At 40.5% G+C, this 27,800-nt stretch overlaps 1 protein-coding gene across 16 annotated transcripts in view; it reads right to left on the bottom strand.

The window, feature by feature from the left end:
* Window positions 1-27,800, bottom strand: part of PEAK1 (pseudopodium enriched atypical kinase 1) — a 315,088-nt gene that overhangs the window by 44,885 nt on the left and 242,403 nt on the right. For all 16 annotated transcript variants that reach the window (XM_003587568.6, XM_024982037.2, XM_005222004.5 and 13 more), the window contains 2 exons: window positions 23,507-26,763; window positions 1,382-1,575 (listed from right to left, as the gene is read on the bottom strand). In XM_003587568.6, coding sequence (XP_003587616.2) covers window positions 1,382-1,575; window positions 23,507-26,649 — 3,337 coding nt within the window. In that variant the 5' untranslated portion in view covers window positions 26,650-26,763. The remainder of the gene's footprint in view (window positions 1-1,381; window positions 1,576-23,506; window positions 26,764-27,800) is intronic.

Genomic DNA, 27,800 nt, shown 5'->3' on the forward strand with positions numbered 1-27,800 from the left:
AGTTAAGATGCCCTTATTTCCAAGTACACTAGCTGATCTTAGAATGATTTTTCCTTACAAGAACCTGCTAGAGAAAAAAGACAAAGAAAGGAGGTGAGAAACTAGACAGAAGAATTGGCCAGTAGTCCATAAGAATCTTACTAGTGCCATGCATGTGGCAGTCGAGCTCATGCTACTCATCTCTCCTGACTTCATGGGAGAAGAGGACTAAGAAATCCTTGTCCAGCCCCAAGCTTTGCTTTTCAGAAGGAAGGAAACTCTGTGACACTCAAGGAAGGGAGAAAGTGTGATCAGAAGTCACTGGGCACTCAAGAAAGAAGAGTGAAGATGATTTCAAAGTGGAAGAATCTTTGCATTAACAGGTACATTAGAGATAATTTAGTTCAACCCTGTTTGTAGTGCAGGATTCTCCTTCACTGCATCTCTGAAAGATGATCCCTCAGGCTCTGCCTAAACACCTCCAATAATTGGGATCTTACCTCTTTGAGTCCACCAGCACCAAGTAAGAAATCTGGGATATATTATAGATTCTTTATATCACTCACATCCAGGTAACTACCAAGGTATTTTACCTCTCAAATATCTCTTAAATCTGTCCACTGTTCCCCTTCTCATTATCTTAGTTGAGGCCTTTCTTTCTCATCCTTTTCTGTGGTCCTGCAATAGTACCCAACTACCAGATTTTCTGCTACCAAATAATTCACCTCTAATCCATCCTCACATGGCAGACTGCAGTGGATGTTCTAAAACACAAATCTAGTCATGTCATTCCTCTGTTTAAAACCTTTTAATAATTCAATACCACAAACAGCCAAAACCCAAAAAACCTAGGTTTTAGCCTGAAATGCATGACCTTGTCTAACTCTCCAGTGCACACTTCAGCTACGCTAAATGGCTGTGATGTCCACATGTTCCAAGCTGTTTCACATCTCCTTGCTTTTTGCTCATGTTGCTGCCTCTGGTTGGAACACTCTTCTTTGCCTCTGTCAATGAGCTCAATAAGGAATATCTCCAGGAAGGCATCTTTTGACACCCTCCTCAATGTAATACAAAAAATATTCTGTGTGTATTCTCTATCACTGCACTTATCCTATTATACTGAAGTCATTAACTTATCTCTTTCCCGCCAGGTGAGTCTCTCATGGCAGGGACCATGTTAAACTCTTAGTGCATGACACAGAACTCATAGTAATGTGTTTAATACATGCCTAGTACATATTAAATACATGACTTTTTCAGATGTAAGTTAAAATTTATAACTCCAATTTCCAACTTTCACACCATGAAACAATAAAAATCATCTCGCTAGGGAAATAATGGCATTTGGCTAGTACATAAAAAGGCAAAGTTTAAATACTACTTATATGACATTTGCACTTACCTAAATTGCTGTATGTTGCACTACAGGGATTCAGGTCGATAGGATCTGAAATGTCTTCTTTTTCCTCTTCTCTTTCCAGTTCAGGTAGGTGCAATGCTGGTGTGACTGAAGTGCAGCCCCCGCCATCTTGCTTCACAGCAACAGTTCTTGGATCCCGAGGAGAAAAATCCTCTGTCACTTCGTGGGTCACGTGACTGAAACAGATCAGACCATCACCACACTGGCTTCAAAGGTCTCTACTAAGATTTAGACTTATGGAAGGCACATACTTGCCATAAATGTAAATAACTGGCCCTATAGTCACAGCAATGGGTTATAAGCCCCAACATACTTATCTGAAGATAAGGCAGTCTTTTACGCAGGCTGATATGTCTATCTATCCTGATTCATACTAACTGAGAATTCAGCTTGGTGGGGGAGGTATAGTAGGCTCAGAGGGAAGTTTGAGAATAACAGGTAAGGAAGGGAACTTCTTGTACATAGGAGGTTAGCAATAATGGGGATAGAGGGAAATGAATGCTTAACTAGTTGAAGACAAATATACTCAAGTATTTAAGAAAGTATTTAACATATTTACTATGTTTACCATACTATAGTACTGTCATCCCTTGGTATGTATCTTCAGGGGACGGGTTCTAGGACTCTCCACAGGAAATCAAAACCCACAGATGCTCAAGTCCTTTATATAACATGGCTGCAGTATTTGTATTATATACAAATACACCATTCCATATATATATTAAATCACCCCACGATTACTTCCAATACCCAATACAATGTAAATGTGATGCAAATAGCTGTAAAGACAATGCAAATGCCATGTAAATAGTTACCAGTGCATGGCAAAATCAATTTTTGATTTTTGGAAATTTCTGAAATTTTTTCCCTGTAATATTTTCAAACCTGTAGTTGGTTGAATCCACGAATATGGAACACACAAATTAATAGGGTGGACTGTGCTATAATACTATAACAAATATGAAATACTTTATAGTATTTATTTTATTCCACACTAAAGTATTTGTGAAACTATTTAGTAAAGGATCAGGAATAAAGCTGAGATTTAAATAAGGAAGTTAAGCAATTATATTCTGTAAACTGAGGCCAGGAAGCCTTTTTGCCAGGAGGACACTGATGCATCAACCTTTGCCTGTATGCATGCAGCAGGCAAGGCAAATGGAAAAGAAAGGTCTGTTCTCTAGCTCTTGTCTACTAACATGAATCTGAAGCGTGCCACTGGCCACATACCAGAGGATGGTCATCTATAATGCTTTTTGTTTCTCCAATCTTGTTTCTCTGCTGCTTGCTCATTCGCTTATAGCTAGCTCTTCTAGTCTTCCCCACATCCTAGCCTATCCGAACTGTCAACTCTGTTGCTATAAAGTACAAGGGGATGGAATGGTTATTAAATGCTGGTGGAGAAAACTGTCCTAGTTAGAAAATCTCATTGGGCTGGTCAATGGAACAAATTCAAAATCAGGCACATTTAATAGTTTCTGGTTCTACTAAAAGTATTCTTAGACTGTCACATACTCCCCAGCTTTTCTTCCTGTTTTTTCTTTTTAATGGGCAAAGAGAAAGAAAGAAAGGACATATCTTATACTCTGTTACATGTTATTTCTGGAATTTCAAATGGCAGTGAGTCATGGTGACATTTACAAGTTTCTTTAAAAGAGGTACTTGGTTTGATCATGTGTCATTAGAACATATATCACCTATGGACTTGAAGGAGTAGAGATGAAGGAAGAGCACTTTCTTGTCAATCTTTCATTATGGAAATTATGCATATACAGGAAAATAAGCCTTTAAGTCTACCGGATAAATTGTGTGTGGTCACTCAGTCATGTCTGACTCTTTGCAACCTCATGGACTGCAGCTTGCCAGGCTCCTCTGTTCAGTGATCTTCCTGGCAAGAATTCTGGAGTGGGTTGCCATTTCCTTTTCCAGGGAAGTCTGCTGGATATACAACTTCAAAAGTACTCTTCCAAAGCTGGCAGACATAGAGGTCTCTCTATCCTGCGAGTAAGCAATGAGTGGGAGGTACCATTATGGGATCTGGCTCCTGGAGATGGGGTGAGGTGGGAAGACTTTGGTTCACTAACAGCTAACAGGAGGGTGCATGTAAAGAGGAGCTAAATGGTAAAGCATGCTGCCTCTTATTAACCTAATGGGCTGCCATAGGTTATCAACCCAAAACAAAGCCAGTATGGAGCATACTATGGAGAGTCATAAAATCAAGATGGCAAGGGGGCTCTATTTGCATACATTAGTGAAGAAAAGCAAAGTGACACTTCTGAGTCACTCTCAGATGTCACTTGGTGGTGGTGGTTTAGTTGCTAAGTCGTGTCCGACTCTTGTGACCCCATGGACTGTATAGCCTGTCAGGCTCCTCTATCCATGGGATTCTCCAGGAAAGAAAACTGGAGTGGGTTGCCATTTCCTTCTCCAGATGTCACTGAGTATCAAGATTGTAGGTCACTGAGTAGTTATCAACACACTTCAGGAGGGGGGAAATGATCTCTGGGCAACAGTTAATATAAGCCATTTTTAACTTCAAAGCGATAAAATGATTAAAATATATCATCCCCCTTTGACAGGAAAAACATTAAACCTCCAGACACTCTCTTCTTACTCTAGAGTCAACTTGAGAGCTTTCTAGAAAGGTGTTTTTAGGTTCCTAATCTCTGCAGCCTTGCTCTTGCCTTTTTTCTTTCTTTCCCCAATCTCTCTTTTCCATTTGTCAAGAATGACTGGTGAAGCCCAGTTAAAAAGCCACGACTCCACCTTTGCTTGTCTATTTTCCTCCCAGGGAATGGGCTATTTCTATTAAGCCTATTGTAAAAACTACAAGAGTTACTGCTATTAAACCATGAGGAATTCCCTGGGCCTGTTTCCACATACATGAAACATGGCTCTGTACTCAAAAAGGGTTCTCAAAACACAATACAGATGCTAAAAAGCAAGAAATATTAAAGACTCACCCACTGTACTCACTCATACAACTCCCCATTAAAGGAAATTCTACAGGGCCTTCTTCAGTCTGTTAATCATGTTCTGAAGCTCTGATGAACCATAGCTCCCACTGAGTTCTGGAGGACTACAAGTTGGGCAAGATATAAGAGGCTCGAATTCTGCACCTTAATATAATCCATTGCACTTTGACCTTTACCTTAGGGGTTTGGTCTGGGAAATGAGCCAAATTACCTTCAGGAAGCTAAGCAAAGTGAACACTAGTTTTATTAACTCTTTGAGAACTTGAGCAGCACAACCTATATTCTACACAAAGGTCAGTTTTCACAAGCACATTTTAAATAAGTGCACTGGTATATTAAATCACCAATTAAATCAACTGTCAACTATAAAGAATTGTGCAAGGAGCTGGTGAAAGTTAAATCACATAGATTTAGAAATGGATGTTAAGACATTTAATCTACATCTACAGTGAGAACAGTGTCTAAGAGGAAGAATTTTAAAAATGCATCAATGATACGTCATGTCTTGATGCTTGACAAAAATGGTAAAAGAGAGAAAAAAAGGGAAAGGGAGAGTTTTGAGAGTTCAAGCTTAGATGTGATAACATGCTGTGACTAAAAAATGAAAAGAATCAAGAACAGCATTAGAGGAGGTGATTCAGTCACTATGTGTGCGCACGTGTGCTAAGTCACGTCATTTGTGTTTGACTCTTTACGACTCTATGGACTATAGCCCGCCAGGCTCCCCTATCCATGGGATTTTCCAGGCAAGAATCCTGGAGTCAGTCACTATGTATAAATGGACAAATTGTTCAGCAAGAAAAAAGGAAGTAAAATTTTATACTTAATTTATCTTAGGCACATTAATGTTATAAGGGAATATAATTTTTGACCATTGATTTTTTAAATGTTTCAAATTTAGATATAAAATCAGGAAACCCTTGAAAATAGTAATATGATGCTTTTCGAATACAGGTTTTTTTCTCCCAACAAAGTGGTTCACCACTGACATTTCACTGGGAAATGTTCAATGTAATGGAGAAAATACCAGAACAGGAATCGGAGAACCCAGGTTCTGTTTCCCTATTACTTTGATCTGTGTAAACCAGATGCTAACATCAGGAGGGAGATAAAGAAAAAAATGAAAATTTCCCCCATTTCATCCATGAGATAGACGGTAAAAAAATTCTTTAAAATGATATCATAAGAAATCTACTAGGATTTCTAATAGAGTATATCTTAGTATGTCTTGAAAGTAGCAAATAATGATGAAGGTAACTAGATTTTTTTCAGGATGAGTACAAGTTGATATTCATTATTATAAAACAGAAATATTACCTGATCAATGGCCCACAGAAAGGAAGTTAAGGCTTTCCTATTCCTGCTATTTAAATTCCTGTTGAAAATCCCTAGCTCTCTAATGCAACAGAGGGTGTCTGCAGTAACTGTGGTGTTGACATCTAGACCCTTGATCACCAGGCTGGGTCAAACCCTGCCTCTGCCTGCTCTTTTACTGGACCCTCAGCATTTGTTTCACTTTCAGGATGGAAGATAACACACATTTCCTTGTACCTCAAACTCTGACCAACTTTTCAATAATGACTAGTTTTCAACTGAGATTTGGTAATGTCTGGATATAGTCACTTTGTTTATTTAACTTATATGCAGAATACATCATGTGAAATGCTGGGCTGGATGACTCACAAGCTGGAATCAAGATTGCCAGCAGAAATATCAACAATTTCAGATACGCAGATGATACCACTCTCATGGCAGAAAGTAAAGAGGAACTAAAGAGTCTCTTGATGAGGGTGAAAGATGAGAGTGAAAAAACTGGCTTAAAACTCAACATGCTGACTAAGATCATGGCATCCAGTCCCAATATTTCATTGCAAATAGATGGGGAAAAAGTAGAAGCAGTGACAGATTTTATTTTCTTGGGCTCCAAAATTACTGCAGCCATGAAATTAAAAGATGCTTGCTCCTTGGAAGAAAAGCTATGACAAGCCTAGATAGTGTATTAAAAAGCAGAGACATCACTTTGCCGACAAAGATCCATCTAGTCAAAGCTATGGTTTTTCCAGTAGTCATGTATGGATGTGAGAGTTAGACTGTGAAGAAGGCTGAGCGCCGAAGAATTGATGCTTTTGAACTGTGGTGTTGGAGAAGACTCTTGAGAGACCCCTGGACTGCAAGGAGATCCAACCAGTCCATTCTGAAGGAGATCAGCCCTGGGATTTCTTTGGAAGGACTGATGTTAAAGCTGAAACTCCAGTACACATGAGGTGTCATGTGAAGAGTTGACTCATTGGAAAAGACTCTGATGCTGGGAGGGATTGGGGGCAGGAGGAGAAGGGGATGACAGAGGATGAGATGGCTGGATAGCATCACTGACTCAATGGACATGAATTTGAGCAAACTCTGGGAGATAGTGAAGGACAGGGAAGCCTGGTGTGCTGCAGTCCATGGGGTTGTAGAGTCTGACAGGACTGAGCTCCTGAACAGCAATAACAATGTCTGACCTGACACTTAAAAAAATCATGTTGCAATCTCCACAAAGACACATCTCACTTTCTCAAAGTGGAGGATGAACTTAAAGTGTTCAAAGGAAATGGTAACATTGTTACAGATTTGTCTGTAATACAAATGAATCCCTTGGTAAGGGATTCATCAGTCTGCAATATTCATACATAATTCAAAGCTGCAGAAGCAATCTCCTGCGGGAAGCTCACTTGGCTTACCCAGGTGGTAGGATTAATCATTACACCATCAGATGAAATAATCCTTTTTTTTTTCCCCCGGCAAGTTTGTTCAAGACAGATTTTTGTAGAAATTCTGTTAATGTCTGAATATACTTTTTAAAAAGGCAAATCAAATGGCACATTAGAACAGATTAAAGGCCTTTATATATCCAAGTATTTCCACAATTTCAGTTCAACTTTATCTTCAAATTCAACCACCTTCATTCAGCTTCAGAAGGGACAGTAAATGAAATCAGATTTCTGTAGAGACCATCTGCCTTTTGGGGCAAATGGTATCCTCGATTCCCATTTGCCAGCTCTCTTCAGTAGCTGTATCTGTCTTTAGTTGCCCAAGACAGCCAATAAGGAAATGTGTGATTTTTACAACCTCTTTATACCCCTAAAAATCAGATCAAAGCACATCAGAAACAGCATTTTGTAGTTTTACTACTGGTTTCCAAAGCTGCTTATTTCTGGAGTTGCTGGGGATGATGGACCTTTGCAGAAATGGGAAGTGAATCGACACGAGGAGGAAAGTTTAAAGTTATTGAATCCCATACTCTTTATCTATTGAAAGAGGTGGGGGGGACTCCATTTCTTCCTGTCTTTCTACCTCTAGGACCCCCCACCAATATGACATTTCTCAATCTTATCTTAGTTTTCAGGTCACCAACTTGATTTTGCTACACTTCCCAATTACTGGCATTCTCAGGTAGAAAAGTGTTGTATCCATTGATCACTATCTTAGTGTCTCCAATTTTCTACTAAGCCTTCTGTAGTCTTTAACTGAAAAACTTCAAACTTCTTATCTTGAACTGAGATTAACCTTTAACTGAGATCTGATGAATTCTTGCTAATATGTCCAACCTAGTCTGGTCAGACGAAGGTAACTCCTGGTGTGAATAAAGTGGCTAGATCTTGGGATGGGGAAGACTGGCAGCCATGTGCAAGGTCTTAAATAGACTCTAATTTCCAGACACTGCACAGTTTCACCTTTTTTTTCCTTTAACAAATGTGAATAGCAAATTAAAAGTGTCTTCAAGGCACCAGACTGTAAGACAGCAAAGTAGATAAGAACATAGGCCACAGTACATCACTGTCACCTTCATAATAGTAAGAAAAATTACAGTTTTAAATTCCTATGAAATACAAAGTCAGAATGGCACCTGTACAAATTAACGGAAGAGAGAAATTAATCTCAGAAGAGCATAATAAAATAGGGCTGCCTTTCTCAACAACAGAGGTGTGGTAGGAGCTTTGCAGCATCACCATTTGGCCTTAGCTCACTTCTAAAGAAGGGGGTTGGATATTGATGTTTGTTTCCTGGGGAGGCAAAGTGTTAGAAGAAAATATCCACAGGCCCCTCAACAGGACTAACCGAAGGAGGATATGGAACAGTCATCTTTGGGTCCTGGACTTTTCCCACATGCTCAGAAGCACTGCAGAAGCAAGTCACTGTACATTTTCCCAATTTCCTCTTATCTCCCTCAACTGCCCATTTGCCCTTTGAGTCGGAGGAGTGAGATGATTATGTACCCTACACTCTCCAGAACACAGCTGGCTCACTAGCAGGATGGATGTCGGGAGGGAAAGGGAACCAGCACTTCTCGGGCCCTACTCCAACGCTACACAGCACAAGCTGCACACTTTTCAGTTTAACTCACAGGAACACCTCAAGAGGTAAAAGTGATTATTTCTCACTTTACACATGGGGAAACTGAGATTGAAAAAAGTGAAATGAACTGTCTTGGGATAGGGTAGAGAGTTGGACATGACTTAGCGACTTAACACCACCACCAAAATGGTTATGTGTGCACTCAGGTGACAGAGTCAGGATCTGAATTCAATACTATGCAACTCTAACGTGTTCTTGCTACCATACTGGTACTAGTAGGTAAGCCTGGTGCACTGTGAAGATTCAACAATAAATGCTTGATTATGAAGAGATAAAAGGGTTTTGAAGAGAAAGAAGCTATCATTGAAACGTGGGGTGTTAATGATTACAGCTGCGTTCTTTTGAAACATTCTAAACAAAGTTATTATTTACATGGCAAAAAGATTTTTTTTAATGGGAGCTGTTCTAGTGTGTGAAAGACTGTGTTTATAGATATTTGGCTTCCTAATATTAACCCCTACCACTAATGTCTACACCTGCTGACTGCTAGATACTGTGGGCTTAAAATGTGTATCTCCTACAGTAATCCTTTGAGTAAGAGTTGTTATTCTCAAAACAGCGAATGATAAGAGCAGCCAAAACTTACACAGTACTTACTATGTCCCTATCTAAGCCATGTTTCTCAAAGTGGCACTGCTGATATTCTGTCCAAATAGTTCTTTGTAGTGGAGGGCTGTCCTATGCATAGTAGGGTCACACTAACATCTCTTACCCTCTCTCTATCCCGTAGGTATTGGAGTCACTCTCTGCTTCCCCAGTTGTGACAACCAAATAGTCTCCACATATTGCCAAATGTACTCCGGGGATATAAAAATCCCTTCCCTTGCCCTCCTTTCTAACACTTAACATCAATCCTTTTAAGTCATACAGGTGATTATTTCTGTTTTACAAATGAAGAAATATTAAGCCAAGAGTGATTTAGTTATCTGCCTCAGATAACACAGCTAGCACCTGGTGGAGCTGAGGTTCAAACCTGACACTTCATCTCTAGTCTGTGCTCTAAACAAATTCTGCCTCTCAGTTTACAAATGAGGAAACTAAGAAGCAGAGCTCAAGTAACTTGTCCCAGATCCAAATGACAGAGCTAATAAGTGGTGAAAAATGGAAGTGAAAATCGCTCAGTCGTGTCTGACTTTTGACCCCATGGACTGTAGCCTGCCAGGCTCCTCTGTCCATGGGGATTCTCCAGGCAAGAACACTGGGTTACCCTTTCCTTCTCCAGGGGATCTTTGCGACCCAGGGATGGAACCCACATCTCCAGTGGGTTCTTTACCACTGAGCCACCAGGGAATTAGTGGTGAAAGCAGGATTCAAATCCAGGTCTGAGTAACTTCAAAGCCTATGTTCTAACATACTATGCCGATTGTTATTAACATGCCTAAGAACTGGTTGTTAAAGATGTAGATTTTCGGCCTCCCACGAGTTGGACTGTGAAGAAGGCTGAGCGCCGAAGAATTGATGCTTTTGAACTGTGGTGTTGGAGAAGACTCTTGAGAGTCCCTTGGACTGCAAGGAGATCCAACCAGTCCATTCTGAAGGAGATCAGCCCTGGGATTTCTTTGGAGGGAATGATGCTGAAGCTGAAACTCCAGTACTTTGGCCACCTCATGCGAAGAGTTGACTCATTGGTAAAGATTCTGATGCTGGGAGGGATTGGGGGCAGGAGGAGAAGGGGACGACAGAGGATGAGATGGCTGGATGGCATCACTGACTCGATGGACGTGAGTCTGAGTGAACTCCGGGAGTTGGTGATGGACAGGGAGGCCTGGCGTGCTGCAGTTCATGGGGTTGCAAAGAGTCGGACATGACTGAGCGACTGAACTGAACTGAACTGAACCACAAGGGACCAATTTTACAGCTCTGGGGTTTGACCCAGAAATCTGCATTTATACAAACACCCCACATGATTCTGAGCAGTTGGTCCTAGGGCCACAATTTGAGAAGCTGTTTTTCACTGCCTCTCTCTCTGCAGAGAGGATCAGGAAATTAAGTATAAATGGAGTGAAATGTAAGAAGTGAGGAGGAAAATTTTTAGTAAAGGAGCATCATTGCTCAGAAGTGATATGGCTGAACAGGGGAAATAAAATAATTTAAGTAGTCACAGGTGAGAGATTCATAACAGGCTATTAAAAAAGGGAGGGAGTGCTTTGGGACCAATCCTTACCTTTTGAGGTTTATTCTTAGAGTACAATTATACAAATTTGCAACATGTTAGGAAATGAGGATATGGTCTAGTATGACATTTCTGATTTTTATTAGAAGGCCTGGTTGGCTGAAGACCACTCTGAAAACAGGAAATGGCATCTGTGACACCAGCAGTAAGTCAAGTCTCCCAACATGCAGCACTATCTCAGTTCTTCACATTAACAGAGGTAAAAACAAAAACAGAAACAGAGGTCAGAGGTGAACACAAAAGCCAGGCCCCTTTGGCTGAAAAAGCTGCTCCCAGACAGACCACAGCACCTGTACTTTCTATTCACCCTGCAGGGCACTCTTCTTAAAATCTCTCTTTCATTCTGCTATTCCTCTGTTCTACATCAGCCATAGGTCCTGTGGTCAGGTGTTGCGGTCAGGTCCAGACCACCTGTAGGACTTCAAAGCCCTTCACTATGAGGTTGCAACATATGTTTTCATCTTTATTTCAAACTTTCTGAGACCCAATCCTTCAACTTCAGACAATGTATTGACATCGTACATTGGACACACCATATTCTTTATCTCTGTGTACCTGCTTTCCCCTCTTAGAGCTGCCTCCCTTCTTCTTTCCATCTATTCCAAACTCAGCCAGTCATTGAGACTATTCAAATCTCAATTACCCATGATGTCTTATTGTCCATGAGGACCCTTCCTTCCATGAACACCTATGGCAGATGTTATAAACTGCTTGTATCTCCTCCAAATTCATATGTGAAAACCCTAAACCTTGGTGTGGCTGCAGTTTGAGTTGAGAGCCTCTAAGGAAATAATTAATATTAAATGAGGTCATAAGGATAGGGTACCCTAACCCTGTTAGAGAGGCTTTGTGTCCTTTTAAGAAGAGGCACCAGAGAGTTTGGTTTCTCTCTCTGTACCTATTAAGGAGGAAAGGGAGGACACAGTGAGAAAGTAGTCATCAAGTCAGAAAGAGAGCCCTCACCAGAAACCAAATCAGCTAGAACCTTAATCTTGGACTCCTGGCCTCTAGAACTGTGAGAAAATAAATCTTTGCTGTTTAAGTTAACTGTCTGTGGGGTGTTGTTATGGAGCCCAAGCTAAGGCAGCAAGGACTGAGGATCCCAGAAAGCACTCAGTAAATGGGTGTTAAATAAACCCAATCAGCTGAGGTCTGGGCAGCAAGGCACCAGAGAATGGCACCAGGATCTGTATCCACACGGCTCCCAGAAAAATTTCTGCCAGTATCACTATGGAGGACAGGACTGGGACAGGTTCCAGCGAGGAGCATCCAAAGGGAGGGGGTTCCTCTCCACAGTTTGGAAGGCAGAGGAACAGGGTATCTTCCCTGGTGAAGAATGGAGCTTCTCCATGCACCAGCAGCACGAAAAGGCCAGTGGCTGATTCCTGATGCTGTTTCACTCCATGATAACTAGGAGTTGCTCTGGGGAGCTGATCAGCGTGCTCCACTATCATCACTTTGCCTTTTTTCAGGCAAGTCCTTCATCCTGCTACTAACAAATCACCATTATAAAGGCACCATATGAGGATAAACTGCTTGTCCTGGAATTAAACCTTTAAATATCACCTGATGACTCTAATCAATACTCGACTGCAGTTATATTAAGTAATCACTGACTGAAAACTGGCCTAGAGGTCCGAATAAAGGCCGAGAAATTAGAAACTCAGATTTAATTTCAGCTCTGCCACCGGTGCTAGTCTGTCCCTGTCTCCCATTATTCATCTATAAAATGGGTGTAGTGACATTTACAGGAGTATATATTAACTGGGAAATTCACATGAAGAGCTCTGAAGAGAGTGAACAACTGTGCCAATGTTCAGTACTCCAAGACTGCTTGAAGTCAGTGCATCAGTACACCTCACTGTGGCCCTCAGTGGTCACAGCATGCCTTCCTGCACTCAGGCTGACTTTATAAAGGACATGATAGACTCCAACAGACTCAATAACCACCCAAAGAGTGCACAAAAGGTACTCAGAGGCCAAAAATCTCTGAAGTCAGTCTGGCTCTGCCACCTTGCAGGGTAGTCCTGGGACTATCAATGAGCCTCTCTGTTTTCAGTTTCCAATAACATAGGAAGAGTGCACTGTCAGAGATACTGGGACAACTGAGATAACATGAATGAAAATTGAGAATTATATAATAAGATACTGGTATTTGACTTCAGATTCATTAGGCGAACAAGGAAACAAAGCTGACCTGACAAACAGGGGAATTCTCAGTTTGAGTCTTCACTTTGGACAACATTCATTATGAGACTCAAAACAAGTCAATTTAATTCTCTGGATTTTTAATCACCTCCCCAAAGGGAAAGGAACATAAAGCTCTCTGAAGACCACCCCACAACCATCTTGTATCATTCTTTGATTACAATAAAATGAGATATTCATCCATTTTCTCTAAAAGAGGATTATTGAAAAATTCAATAGTAAGGACTTCATGAACTCATTTAAACTTCAGGAACAATAGGTCAGCAAATGCAGATGTGATTTTTATAAATGCTGATAGTTCAGAAGTTTCTTTGGAGCAAAGAACATGATCAGGAGAACAAGCAATTACTTTCAGCTTCTGTCTCCAGTTTTTTTCTTTATGAGAAATAGGAACTTGGTCTTCAAGGCCAGTTTGGTCCTAAGCAGGAAAAGATGACTTTGACAAGTTCTCTTAGCAAAGAGAAGAGATAATGGAAATTAAGACATAACTGGAACACACCTGAAACTAATACAATGTAAATCAACTATTCTTCAATTTAAAAAAGTGTTTTAAATTTTTAAAAAAAAAAGATTGCCCATATCAAAAGAGAGAGAGAGATAACTGGAGCATAAACATAAAAAAAAAAAAAAAATCAAGCTTCTAGCTGAACTTTCCAGAGAAGGACATCACATTGTATCATAATCTAGGAAGTATTTGAACTTCTCTGTCCATACTCCATGTGCATACACATATGTATATTAAGAGACTCAGACCCTGGTTACTTTAGTGAGCAGCAAACATGTCTAGCATTTGGCCAGAATGGCCAACAGGCCACCAGCATGCCTGATGACTACAGACAAATCAGATATTATAGTTTAGTCCAGGGGTCAGAAAAGTTTGCTATGAAGGGTCAAATAGTAAATAGTTTAGACTTTACAGTCCATGTGTGCCTTTTGCAACTATTCAACCCTGCTTTTGGAGAAGGAAATGGCAACCCACTCTAGTATTCTTGCCTAGAAAATTCCATGGACAAAGGAGCCTGGCGAGCTACACAGTGCATGGGGTTGCAAAGAGTCGGATATGACTGAGCAGCTAACACACACACACACACACACACACACACACCCCTGCTATTATGGTACGAAAGCAGCTGTAGATATGTAAAAAAATGAGTGTGGCTGTTTTTCAATCAAAGTTCATTTATAGAAACAGAAGGTTGGCTGTGGCCCACAGTTCATAGTTTGCCAATTCCTGATCTATACCCCTGAACCTTGGAGTGGATTAGAGGGGCTCTAAGGATTGACTCCTGCATTATTGAGGAATATAGCTGAATTCTAAGGACTCTAAGAAGGTCAAAAAGGTCTTGGAAGGGTATAAGAAGGTGTATATAGATGACTAGCATTTCTAGGAGAGCAAAGGTGTGCCAAACCTAATCTGCTTTTCCAAAATGGAAGCTGCTGCAGTTTGGATAGAATCCCAGCAATACGAGGCAGAGCTGGATTCCTGAACTGGTTCTGGGACTCCCAGAGAAACTGGACTTATATGGTATCCAAGAGTACATGATAGGGGTGTTTGCTAATTAGGAACATGATGTTCAGGGCTGGTGGAGCTAGAAAGGTTAATCAAAGTGTAACAGGGAAGAGTCAATTCTGACTCTTTTATGCTGGGTTTGCAGCCCTGGGATTTCTTTGGAAGGAATGATGCTAAAGCTGAAACTCCAGTACTTTGGCCACCTCATGTGAAGAGTTGACTCATTGGAAAAGACTCTGATGCTGGGAGGGATTGGGGGCAGGAGGAGAAGGGGACGACAGAGGATGAGATGGCTGGATGGCATCACTGACTCGATGGACGTGAGTCTGAGTGAACTCCGGGAGTTGGTGATGGACAGGGAGGCCTGGTGTGCTGTGATTCATGGGGTCGCAAAGAGTCGGACACGAACTGAACTGAACTGAACTCTGAACTGAACTGAAGTGAACTGATGCTGGATTTGTTTCTTTGACTTTAACCCTTTTTTTTTTTCTTTTTTACCACTTTTGTTATTATAATCATACATAATGGCCTGCTTCAGTGAACCCTGTTCCCTCTGTCTGACCCTTAAACTAAAGTGTCTTTTTTAGCTTACAGGGAGATCATTTGACCCTGGCTACCTGTAAATGACTGCAAGAAACTAACACATCCCCCTGCCTAAGGTTTGCCATCCTAGGAGATATCTGCAAGAATCAAATGGTCTTTTTGTTTCCTTATCTCCCTCCATCTTTGATCAATAAAAGAACCTGGAACCCAGACCCCGACAAGATGGTTATTTTGAGGCATTAGTCTTCCATCTTCTCGGTCAGCCAACTTTCCAAATAAAGCTGTATTCCTTGCTTCAGCACCTCGTTTCTTGGATTCAATGGCCCCGCATGCAACAAGCAGAGCAAGCTTGAGCTCAGTAACAAAAGTTCAAGAGGCCATTTCAGGGGGCAAATGATATCCTTAACTTCAGTTGAGAGTGTTATAGTTATTTTAGGCAAGTTACAGTTATTTTCTTAGTCGTTGATTGGTTTTCTAATTGATTGGAAAGGAAAATTTTAAGCTAATTTTTGTTTCTTTCATGGGCTGAGCAGCACGGTATGGACTCTTAGCAGCACAGAATCTTAGTTCCCCAACCAGGGACTGAACCTGTACTCTGTGCAGTAGGGGACTTTTCAGGTGGCACAGTGGTAAAGAATCTGCCTGCCAAGTAGGAGACGCAGGTTTGATCCCTGGGTCAGGAAGATCCCCTGGAGAAGGGAATGGCTACCCACTCCAGTATTCCTGCTTGGGAAATTCCATGGACAGAGGAGCTCAGTGGGCTACAGTCCATGGGGTCGCAGAGTTGGATGTGACTTAGCAACTAAACAACAGCAACAAACAACCCCTGCAGTGGAAGCACAGAGTCTTAACAACGGAACCACCAGGAAAGTCCCTTGAGCTAAATTTTTAAAAACATGTATGTGACTGGCAATAGATACTGTCTACCAATCATGGGAATAAATAACAATTTCAGTCAATAATCAAGAACTTATAACCAGTTTATGGAAAAGACTACTAAAAGGGGATTCCTAGGGAGGAAGTAAATTGAATCCAGAAAGGAAGAATGAAATAAAGATGGAAAAGTTTTTTAAAGTGATAAACACGTGAATAAATCTAAAATAAAAAAAGATGATGTGATGCAATTGGGCGTGACTGAGGGTGGGGGAAGTTTTTTATGACTGAGTAGCCAGTGAAGAATTTTCTGAAGGACTGACATTTAAATTGAGAGCTGAATGACAAGGAACCAGCCATGCCAAGATCTGAAAGAAGCATACCACACAGAGTGAACAGCTGATAAAAAGGGAATTAGGCTTGGCATGTTTGAAGAACAGAAAGAAAACTGCTATTGGGAGAAGTTCATGAGCAATGTGGTGAATAAGAGACAGGTTATACCAGTAGTTAGAGGTCAGATTATGTAGGGACTTCTTTCACTGTGTTGAAACAATGCGATTTGCATTTAAAAAATATATACTAAGGAATATTACTCAGCCATAAAAAGGAATGCATTTAGTCAGTACTAATGAGGTGGATGAACCTAGAGACTATTATACAGAGTGGAATAAGTCAGAAAGAGAAAGATAAATATCATATATTAATGCATATACCTGGAATCTAGAAAGATGGTAATGATTAACCTATTTGCAGGGCAGCAATGGAGATGAAGACATAGGGAACAGACTTGTGCACACAGTGGGGAAGGAGAGGGTGGGACAACTAGATAGAGTAGCACTGATACATATACGTTACTATATGTAAAGCAGATAAACAGTGGGAATTTGCTGTATGATGCAGGGAGCTCAAACTCTGTGCTCTGTGACAACCTGAAGGGGTGAGATAGGGTGGGAGTCAGGAGGGAGGGGACGTATGTATACCTGTGACTGATTCATGTTGATATACAGAAACCAACATAATATTGTAAAGCAATTATCCTCTAATAAATATATTTTAAAAAAAAGAAAAAAAAAAGAATACATGGCTGTTCCAGAGAAATTATATTAAAAGGGGCGAGAGATTAGGCAGGTAGATCAATTAAGAAAACACTTCAGTAGGCCAGGTGAGAGAAAATGGTGGCTTGGAGAAGCGTGGTAGAAGCAGAGATGGAGAGAAGTAAATAGATTTGTGATATGTTTTGGAGGTTGAGTCAACGTAGGGGATGAGGGGAAGAGAAGAATAAAAAATGACTCCTAGTTTTCTAATCTGGGCAACTAGATGGATGGTGGGACCGTTTAGCAAGGCAAGGCTTGGGGTAGAATAGATTTGTAGGGAAAAATCAAGAGTTCTGTTTTGGACACATTTCATTTGAGATGTCCAGTTCTTTAACTGGAGATATCAAATGGATAGCTGTAGGCTGGGAAAATCCCCTGGAGAAGGGAAAGGCTACCCACTCCAGTATTCTGGCCTGGAAAATTCCATGGACTGTAATAATGCAGGGAGTTGCAAAGAGTCAGACACGACTGAGTGACTTTAACTTTCACATGAATCATAGGGGAAGCGATCAGAAATGGAGATATAAATGTAGGAGTCAAAAGAATGTACATAATATTTAAAATCTTGATACAGAGGATGTTTAGCTAGGGGTTAACTGCTAAAGTTTAAGGAATTCTTTTGACACATGGTTACAAGGAGAAAAAAAACCCTTTATCTTTTAGAGATACATATTGAAATACTTACAAATGAAATGATGCCTAGTATTTACTTCAAAATAATGGGGGGAATGGGATGAGGTCTGGGTGAAACAAGATTGGCCATAAATTGATAACTGTTGAAGTGTGGTTTTAGGGTAAGTGGTGGTTCATTTTATGAATCTATCTACCTTTGTATGTGTTTAGAATTTTCTTTCATAAAAAGTTTAAAATAAGGGGCATTCCCTAGTGGTTCAGGGACTGGTTAGGACTCGTGCGGTCACTGCTGAGGGCCCGGGTTCAACTTTGGTTGGAGAACTAAGATCCCACAGGTTGTGCAGTGTGGCCAAAGAAAGCAAGCAAGCAAGCAAGAAAGAAACCAAAAGGAACTATTTTATTTATGGTCTCCATTAAAAGTGGTAGAAGCAGAGATGGAGAGATGTAAATAAATTTGGGATTAAAAGTGGTCCTCCATTAAAGGTGGTACTGAGGTAACTATTTCACAGTCAACATTTTAAACAAGACGCTCAGAAAGAAAGCCAGAATAACCAGAGGCACATGAGGAAGAGGGCAAGTAAGATTAATCAGGTAGACAGAGGTCACATATACAGGGCCTTCGGTATGGGGATATGACCGGGCTTACATTTAAGAAAGAGCACTTGGCTATTTATTCTAAGAACAAATGCTGGGGAAAAACATTAAGCAAAAATTATCTTAAATTCTGATATCCTAAGCATAATTTGTAAAGAAGTCAACTGATATTGCTAGGTATTGTATTACAGATACTTATTTAGTCCTCGTGATGTCTCTTTAAGGTAGGTATTATCATCACTATGGTACATGCTGGGGAACTTCAGCTCAGAGATGTGAAGTCAAAAGTCACGCAATTACAATTGGCACAATTCGAATTCAAATCTTTGTCTGACTTCAGTGATTCATTTTTCTCACTACACAATATTATGGACATGCTATGGACACCAAAGGGTTGCAGAGATGGTAGGTAAGCTAGTGCTTCTAAAAACTATAATGGAGAAATTCCCACCTGGTCACAGACCTGACTAACCACTAAATTAATTTCTCTTGATCCAGACTAGCTGGATAGAAATGATGACTATGGATACATTCTTGAGCCAAAATTTGACTGGTATTGCTGTCACCAACATCTTCTACTTCCGATTCATCTGTAATACTACTGCCAGAAGAGTTTTTAGATCACACTACTTCCCCCTTGAAAGCTGTTTCTGCTGCAAAATCTATAACATAAAGGCCAAACATTTCAATGTAGTATGCAAGGCTCTTCACAGTCTTTCTTGGCAGTTCTCAAACTTTTGGTTCTCTTAAAAGTTATTGACAACTGTAAGGGCTCTTTGTTTATGTGGATTATAGCTATTGACATTTATTTTATTAGAAATTAAAACTGAAAAATTAAAAAATGATTAATTCATTTAAAAACAGTAAACCTTTATTAACCAAAATAATATTTTTTTCCAAACCTCTTTAATATTATGGCTTTATAGAAGACCACTGAATTCTCGTATATGCCTCTGCATTCAATCTGCTCTGATATGTTGCTCTGGTTGAAGTATATGAAAAATATCTGGTCACATCCATGTATGTAGGTGGCAAGGGAGTATTAATAGTCATCTAGATAATCTTGGATATTCTTCTTTGGTACTATACCAGACCTTGCTTAAGTGGTAGTTTCTTAAAAGTTACTTGCAATACGGAATCTCAAACCGTATCAGTGAACTTTTTGTACTCAGTTACATTAAATTCATTGGTTTAACTTGCAGTTTCAATGGATCTTTTACTCATGCATAATTCTGTAACATCCTAAATGGGATCATTTGGAAGTAATTGGTTCACTGAGTTATGTGGATCTTCCAAATGTTGACACATTTCATTATATAATTAAAAAAATCTTTTTTGCTAATGCCACCAGCAATCTCATCAGAAAAAAATGCTTAAGTATTATGAGGCTGTCATGGTAGCAGATACAAGTTTTCAAAAATCCTTATTTTTGTGTGAAAGCATGAATTTTATCATGGATGAGAAATACTGTCAGTTGTTTTCCTTGAAGTAATAGGCTCACTGTGCTCATTCTTAAGAAAATATCTGCCAAACACCCAATTCTGAAAAACCACAGCTGGTCTGCCACTTGTTCTTTTAAGATGGTCCATAAAAAAGAGGCTAGTTCAGCTTTGTAATTCAAATTTTGAAACTCCAACTATTTAGCAAATGGTTTTCCTCGAGACGACCATACTCTGGTATGCAGCACAAGTACTTTCTGTGTACTTTTCATTTTATCACACAGAATTTCTTAACAGATACATACTCAAGGGTTGAGATTTAATACGATGTGCTACTTCATCAAGGACATTCTTAAGTAAAACTGATGTTTGTTTTTCTAAAACTACTGGTACCACATGGTGCCATGGTTTTGATTCGCACAGGTGTAAGCAGTTTTACCCATTATTGTTTTTGCATCTTCAGTGCAAATGCCAACATAGTGAAAAAGACAAATAATGTCTTGGTATTATTATGAAAATGGTGACTTTTTCATGGTCACTATTTGACCTTGCACGCACCACACCTGAAGAACCACTGCTTTATTCATTATTCGTTTCCAGGCACCTGTCCTGCTTCTGTTGCCATCATCATCTCTGTGACTTTGCATATACTGTTCCTTTGCCTACAGTGTCTTCGTCAGCCACCTGGCAAAATCTCATTTGTCATTTAATATCTGGTTTGTATTTCATTTCTGAGAAGCTGACTTCATGTCTTTTAAGCTGATTTAATCACTCTGTTTTTTGTGCTTCTGTGCCATTCTGAGCATACATTGGTTAGCACTTATCACAGTGAGGGCAGAGGGTCTAGTAATATTTTTAAGCACCTACTATGTGCCAGACCCTGTGCTAAGTCTTTTACATGTTACTATTATATCCCCAAATTAATTACAGACTGAAAGTCCAGACAGACAGCTGAAGCTGAAGTCAAACCCATGCCCACTGTTTCAGCAGTGTGGTAATCTTTACCCCTGTTTATCCCTATGGCACATAGACAGCACAGTTAAGACATTCAATTTATGTGCCTTGAACAGTCAAATAAATGAACTTAGTAAAAAACCTCAACTCATAATGCAAGGCTCTACAAAGTCTTTCATCTTTCAGAGCCTAGGGTTTGGCCTTTGGTACAGTATTTTTCATTCTTTATGTACCATTTAGATTTGGAATCTTCATTTACTTATAGAAAAACTTGCATTTTCATTTCTTCCAGCAATGTGTTCCCAGCCGTGGGATGGTAATTTAATGATCACATTGCCATCAAGCTGGAAACACAAATGTTGACATTTGACAGTAATGTTTTTCCTCTCAAAGTTGCTTCAAGTAAATACTAATGGTGTATCCAAGTAAATGAAATAATTACTGAAAAAGCATATGGTGTATATTTTTCAACATGAGTATTCAAGTTTTAAACTCTCCAAAAAGTTTTTTTTAAAAAAACCTGTTTAACACTAATACCTCTTTTTCTACTTAGTCTGGGACATTATGAAATGTGAAAATTCCAGTGTGCCTCTAAGAAAAGCTTAATGCCTCAAAATTCCTTTATTTAAAATATAGTACATATCTTGAAAATGGGAGGAAGACCAGTGGTTCTCAAAGTATGGCCCCAGGATTAGTATCATCATCATCACTTGGGAATTTGTTAGAAGGACCCAACTCAGACCTATCAAATCAAAAAACTCTGGGGGCCTGGCCCAGCAATTTATGTTTCAATAGTCCTCCAGTTATTGAGATATATGGTCAAATCTGACAACCCGTGAGATAAATGCACTGTATCTTTTGGATAAATGGATGCTACCTTTAAAGAACTAATACATTGTAGAAGTTATGATTGGCCTATATGCAAGTAAACCTTTGACAATATAAGCTGTTTAGCAAGAGGTCTGCCATGCCAAGGGTCCAGGCTACCCTCACCCCCACATACAGTGGCCATGCAGCTAAAGTAGAGAATCTCATTTCACTGAACAGAAGCCAAATTATTCCTTGACTCTGCCTTCCAGGATGTGGATAAACACACCACAACCATACTTAATGAGGAGTAAAGACATTTATTGATTTTCATGAACCATCTGCCATTCTGTCATAGGTAACTCCAGCCATGTACTGTTTAAATTGCTTCTTTTCTAAATGAAAGAGCAACCTGCAATACATGTGTTTTATTACTACTGGAGTACAATATTCTATCATCTACTTTCAGCTACCAATGACAAGACTATTTTTCCCAGGGATGTATTACCACTATTCTACTTGCTTTGTTATTGCATGGATTTAAGGAAAATAGTAACTTCTTAGCATTTTGACAACTAGTTGCAGGCATGTATAAAAAGCTTATTTAGCAAAGAATATATATAAAATTTCCTGGCATTTTGCTAGAAGAAATGAAGGCATTAAGGGCTGATTTTTATTTACATTTTTCTAAAGAAAAGCTGATGAGAGACTCTGTCCTGAACCAGAGTTTTCTGTCTTTGCTGAGAGAAGGCCAGACCTGGGAGAGAAGGCTCACTGTAAATCAAGAGGCAGGAAGACTCAGAATCAGATGAATGGAATACTCAGGGCGTATCTTTGTAAGAGTAAAAAGGGCAGGGGATACAAGGAAATCATCCCCTTTAACAGTCCTTGTTCTCATTGGAAAGTACATTAAGTTTGCTTAAAATACAAATGAGAAAGAAAAAAACCGTACACTTCCTAAACATAAATGTTTATGTGAGTGATTACAAGTGAAAGTATAAACATTTTGTTTGATTCTATGTACATTAACAATGCAACATTATAGGAAGAATAAAAGTTGTAGAGTGAGACAGATCAAGGTTTGAATTCTAGCTCTGACAATTACTAGCTGTGTGAATCTGGCCAATTCTTAATTTCTCTGATTTTCAGCTTATAGGGCTATTACAAGGATTTGATATAAATATTTGGGATATGACTTATAAAGGGTAGGTGATCAACAGACAGGTATTCAAGTATTAAAGCAAACTGATGCTTAGATAATGGGTATGCGTGTGCAGTTTGCCTAGTTGGATTGAGAGTTATACCACTTGGTCTCAATCTTAATAACTAACTTCTCTTATTTCGCCTACATGTTAAAAAAGTATAAACTGCTTGCCATTTCCCCAACCTTTCCATGACACATGAAATAGGACAGAAAGAGATAGAAGTAAAAACAACAAATATTCCCCTAAAAAATAATCCATATAGACATAACACCTTAGTGAAAGCCAAAAAAAAAAAAAATTGCTTAAAGAGTTTGACTTCACTTAAAGTGAAGTAAAGAACAGTATCACCATTTATTCATTTGATCTTATTTCTTCCTCATACTACCATAGCATTTCAAAACATACTATTTATTGCTAGTAAAGTGTTACAAATTTGTTTGTCTATGTTAAAGTTCCTCTGCATTTACCAGAATGCAGCAGGCTACTTTAGCTAAAGATCCAGGGCCATAAAACTTGTCCAGTGCAATACGATCATTTTAATAATATTCTACTCTTGGAATGCAGTTATAAAGATAGATGATGGCCACTGAGTGCTATTTACAAAACAAAAATAGCTCTCATACAACCTTAAAGATGGCAAAAAACTCAGCAACTGAAAATATGTTTTAAAAAATTCCTATATTCCACAAGTAGATTTTACATACCTGAGAATTTTCTTAGGAATCTGTGATGGAGATGAATGACTCCTTTTCTTCTTCTCTGAGTCCTGTAGTGACCCCTCCTCTGCTCCCCCCTTCTCTGTGACTGCTGACTGCTCTGCCCTGGCTTTGCCCTGATCCATGCTGAGCTGGCCTTGGGCAGGGTCGCACCTGTACATGAAGACAATGGCTGGCTTCTCGCTGGAGTCTCCTTTTGCCTCTGTGAACCAGCGATGGCGCTGAACTGGAGGAGGTGGCAGCATGTGGATGACTGTGCCATCCAGGCCCACCAGTTTCCCTTTCTCCCGGTCTTTCTCTTTGTCATCCTCCTCGTCTGTTTTCCGACGGCGGAAGAAACTTTTAAATGAGATCCAGCGTTTAGGTTTTGCGTCAGCTGCCCGCCTGCTGCCTTCAGAGTGCAAAACTGATTCAGCTTCCGTTGACCTGGTCGGGCTGGTTGGCTTGGTCCAGTTGGTGAAATGCCTCTGCAAAAGGTTACTCGCATGGTAAGGGGACGAAGTCGAGCGTGGTGGGGGAAAAGGGGCTGGTGGATCGCTTTGGGGGTTCGTCACTAATTTGGAGGGAGGGGTGGTGACTGGCTTTGTGAGTGGATCTTTCTGTGCTTTGGTGGTAGGACTTTCTGTGGTCTGAGGTGCTTCAGCCTCAGCGCTGGGCTGGGACATGAAGAGAGATTTGGGGCGCACCGGTGTACCCTTGGGTGTAGTCTTGGCAGCACTGGCATCGGGAGGAACTGCATAAAGCTCTTCCACACTGCAAGCTTTAGGGCCAGACTGGGGCGTTTCTGGAGGAGACTGTGGGGGCTGGATAGAAGCCACCATCTGAGAAAGCACGGTGCTCGCTTTCTCTCGGGTGCTACTGCCACCGCCCACCACCTGAGGCTCCTGAGTGCTTTCTGTTTTGGCCACAGGTTCTTGAGTGGTTCTCTGGAGCTTTGCTGGGGAGCTGTGGTTGGAACTGTAGCTTCTCTGTGGTGAAGACTGACTTCTGTTAAGACAGCTGTTAAACTCCTGAACCTTCTGAGCCACTGAGCCCCTTTTACGCTCTGTGCTGTTTGAAAACGCTTTAGCTTGGGGACATTCAGTGGGTTTGCTAGTAGCGTTATCAGACGCTTTGCTTTCAGTCTCTATTTCTTCGTAAGTGTGGCTTATTACACTTGTGGTTTTCTCCTTCACTGAAAGTTCTCCACTGGTTCCGAGAAAACTCTTGTAAATGGCTAGATTGTCATACGCATTTGGATTGATTACAATGGGAACTTTGATAGCATTTTTGGAACTCCGAGCATAAGTTGGCTCATCATGAATGATAATTGGAAAAGGTGGCATACCGGCATTGTTATAACTGTTAAATTTTATTTCAGACAAATTGGGTGACTTCACAGGGATGGTTTTGGAGGAAACATTTGTAGCTGTGGGTGAAGTAGGTGCTGATTTGTGACAGATTTTCCTTGGAGGGACATTTGGTCCAGTCCCACTGCTGATTAATTCAACCTTAGGTATCTTCTGTCGTGGACTGGTGCTGGAAGTCCATACTTCCTGGTAGCGGATGGCACTGGATTTTTGGAAATGGGCACTTATGTGTCCTGATGTCAATGCAGGTGATGTCACCGGAGAGTTTGGAGTAGAAGATGAACTTTTAGTCTTGGGACTGTTAGCATGGCCCTCAAGGTGCTCACTGGCCATGGCTGCTGACACATCCACGACAGTATACGGCTTGCACAAAGGCTGTTCCAGATTCACAACTCGGTAGGGCTTTGCTTGCTCTTCCACAGGAACAAGGTTTATGGTTACCGCTTGCCCAGCAATATCTGTAGAGGCTTTACTTTCTGGCTTCTCAGTCTGTACAGCAATCTTGCCATCCTTCTCTTCTAATCGGAGAGCAAGGACTGCTTTGTGTGTCTCTGGAACTTTTACCGAGCTTTTAGAGGCTTGTGAGGAGTCCTTCTCCTGATCATTACCAGAGAGGCCTTCATAATTGGGCTCACTTTGCTTCATGTCCTTAGAATCTCCCGGGTTACCAGGAGCAATTCCCCCATTACAGATCTTCTGGGATAAACTGCTGGCTGTCTCAGAACGTGACTCTTCTGTTAAAGAGGAATCTGGGGATGTGGAGTCGGATGACACCATGCTCTGAGTGCTTCCTGGTCCGTAGGAGACCACAGAATTCTCTTCATAACCATTCAGGATTTCATCATAACTGTCATCATAGTCTACAGCACAGATTCTTTGCAGAGATTTATTTCGCAGGGGGACGGTATTCCATTTTTTGTCCACAAAGAATCGCACAGGAGACAAAGTGTTTGCCCGAAAGTTGGCAAAGCGAGGCTGCCCTCTCATGCGAATCTCCATGGCCAGCAGTTCTTCATCACTCTCATCCCAGCTCTCATGCTCCTCCTCCATGTTACTCAAAAGCACATCTTCCTCACTCTCTTCACCACTAGAAAACTCTGGGTAACAGAATCGACCCCCTTCATTACTGATCACTTCTGTGCTCCCACTCAGAATAACGTGCTTGCCCTGAGTATCCTTCATCCCGCCCATCATGCAACTTGGTGGAAGCTTTCTTTCCAGGGATCGTTTATAGCAATCATTTATTCTTCCTAAGAATGTCTCTCTGGAGTTAGTCTCATTTTCTTTTATTTGAGGGGTGGTATCCAAGCCTGCTATCTCCTTTAACACCTCAGTTAGTCCATTATTGTTATTTGAAATCTTCTTTGCACTATCGTTATTCCCATAAGGCTTAGGGACATGGCTAAATCCTTCAACATCATCTTCATTATTATTATTAAGTGGTTTCTGATTCAGGGCCATCCTGTTTCGGTTCCATCCTATGACGACAGGTTTATTCTCACAGTGTTCTTGTATACTAAGCTCACCACACACACTTTGCCCATCTGCCACCATCATAGTGGGCTTCACAGCGATAGTGGGTTTTTTAGCCACAGGAGGCCGGAAGTTTCCAGTGTTCCTGATACGGTGGTTGTTACTATGGTTGGCATTAGTTTTGTTGCCATGGGTGATGGGTGCCTTCTCAGGGTCTGGGGGTAGCTGGTGTAAACTTTTAGGTTTAAAGCAGTTCTTGCATTCACCAGGTTTCCAAACGTGTTCAGTAAAGGTATTACAAGCAGACATTTTTAAAAATAGAACTTCACAGACAATGCTCTCCTTTCAGTGCATGGCAAAACTTTCATCTGTTAGTCTTCACCTCCCCTGTGTTCCTTAGCAGCTCTTCTAAGTGTGATCAACCTGATGGCAGAAGGGGGAGAGAAGAAGAAGATCTGAATGGAAAAGGTACTATGAAGTTTATTTTGATGAATAATTAGAAAATATTGGCTCCAACTTTCCTTAAATCAAAAGACTGAGAAATAAACCAATTTGGGCACTTTATGAGTTCTCTTTAGTTAATTAGCATTTTGAAATGCTAGTTTTTAAGCCATAATTTTATGCATTCTCACTGAACCAAGTATATATAATATTTCATTTGATGTCTCTGTGACAGTGATACTGTGAGCTTCCCCTCTTGGAAATGAAACCATTCTTTCTGTTATCCTCCAACCTAAAACTTCTTAGTTCATGGTGGGTTCCTCTTCTTCTGCCTACCCTTTATGTTTGGATACCTCGTAGACTCCTCAAACACAATGCATCCAGGACTAATTGTTTGGCCACCTATTTTCTCAACTGTTGAGATGCTTTTATACTCTAGCCAGCCCTCCTCTACCCTCCAGGCCACCTTCTGCCCCTGTCTTTATCCTAATTCAGCTACTGTCACTATCATCTACCTAGATAGCTAAGCTTCAACCTTCAGATCATTCTTGACACCTTTCCCCTCACGCCTAACTACACACCCTAAAGCCTTTTGTAAATTAGTCTTGCCAACTTTATCTATTACATTTCACTGGCACTCCTTCCTATTACCAGACACTGCTGGTAGTTCACATACTCACCATCTTTTGCCTAGGTTCCTGCAATAGGTTGTTAACTGATCTCCATGCCAGTAGCCTCACGCCATCCCAATCTAACCTCTCTACCTTTGTTACTCAAACTGTGGTCCTTAGTAGAGCAGTATCAGCATCATCTTGAAGGCTGTTAGAAATGTAGTATCTAAAGTCCAATCCCAGTCCTACTGCATCAGAATTTGCATTTAGTGAATTCTCAAGTGACTCCACCATTCTCTACTACTATCAGATTTTTTTTCCTATAATTTTAATATGATCACCATATTACCTAGCTGAACTATTCTGTGGTTCAATATTACCTAATGCATTGGCTCCAAAAATGTCAGA

This window comes from Bos taurus, chromosome 21 (genome assembly GCF_002263795.3).
Source record: "Bos taurus isolate L1 Dominette 01449 registration number 42190680 breed Hereford chromosome 21, ARS-UCD2.0, whole genome shotgun sequence".
Lineage (NCBI taxonomy): Eukaryota > Metazoa > Chordata > Mammalia > Artiodactyla > Bovidae > Bos > Bos taurus.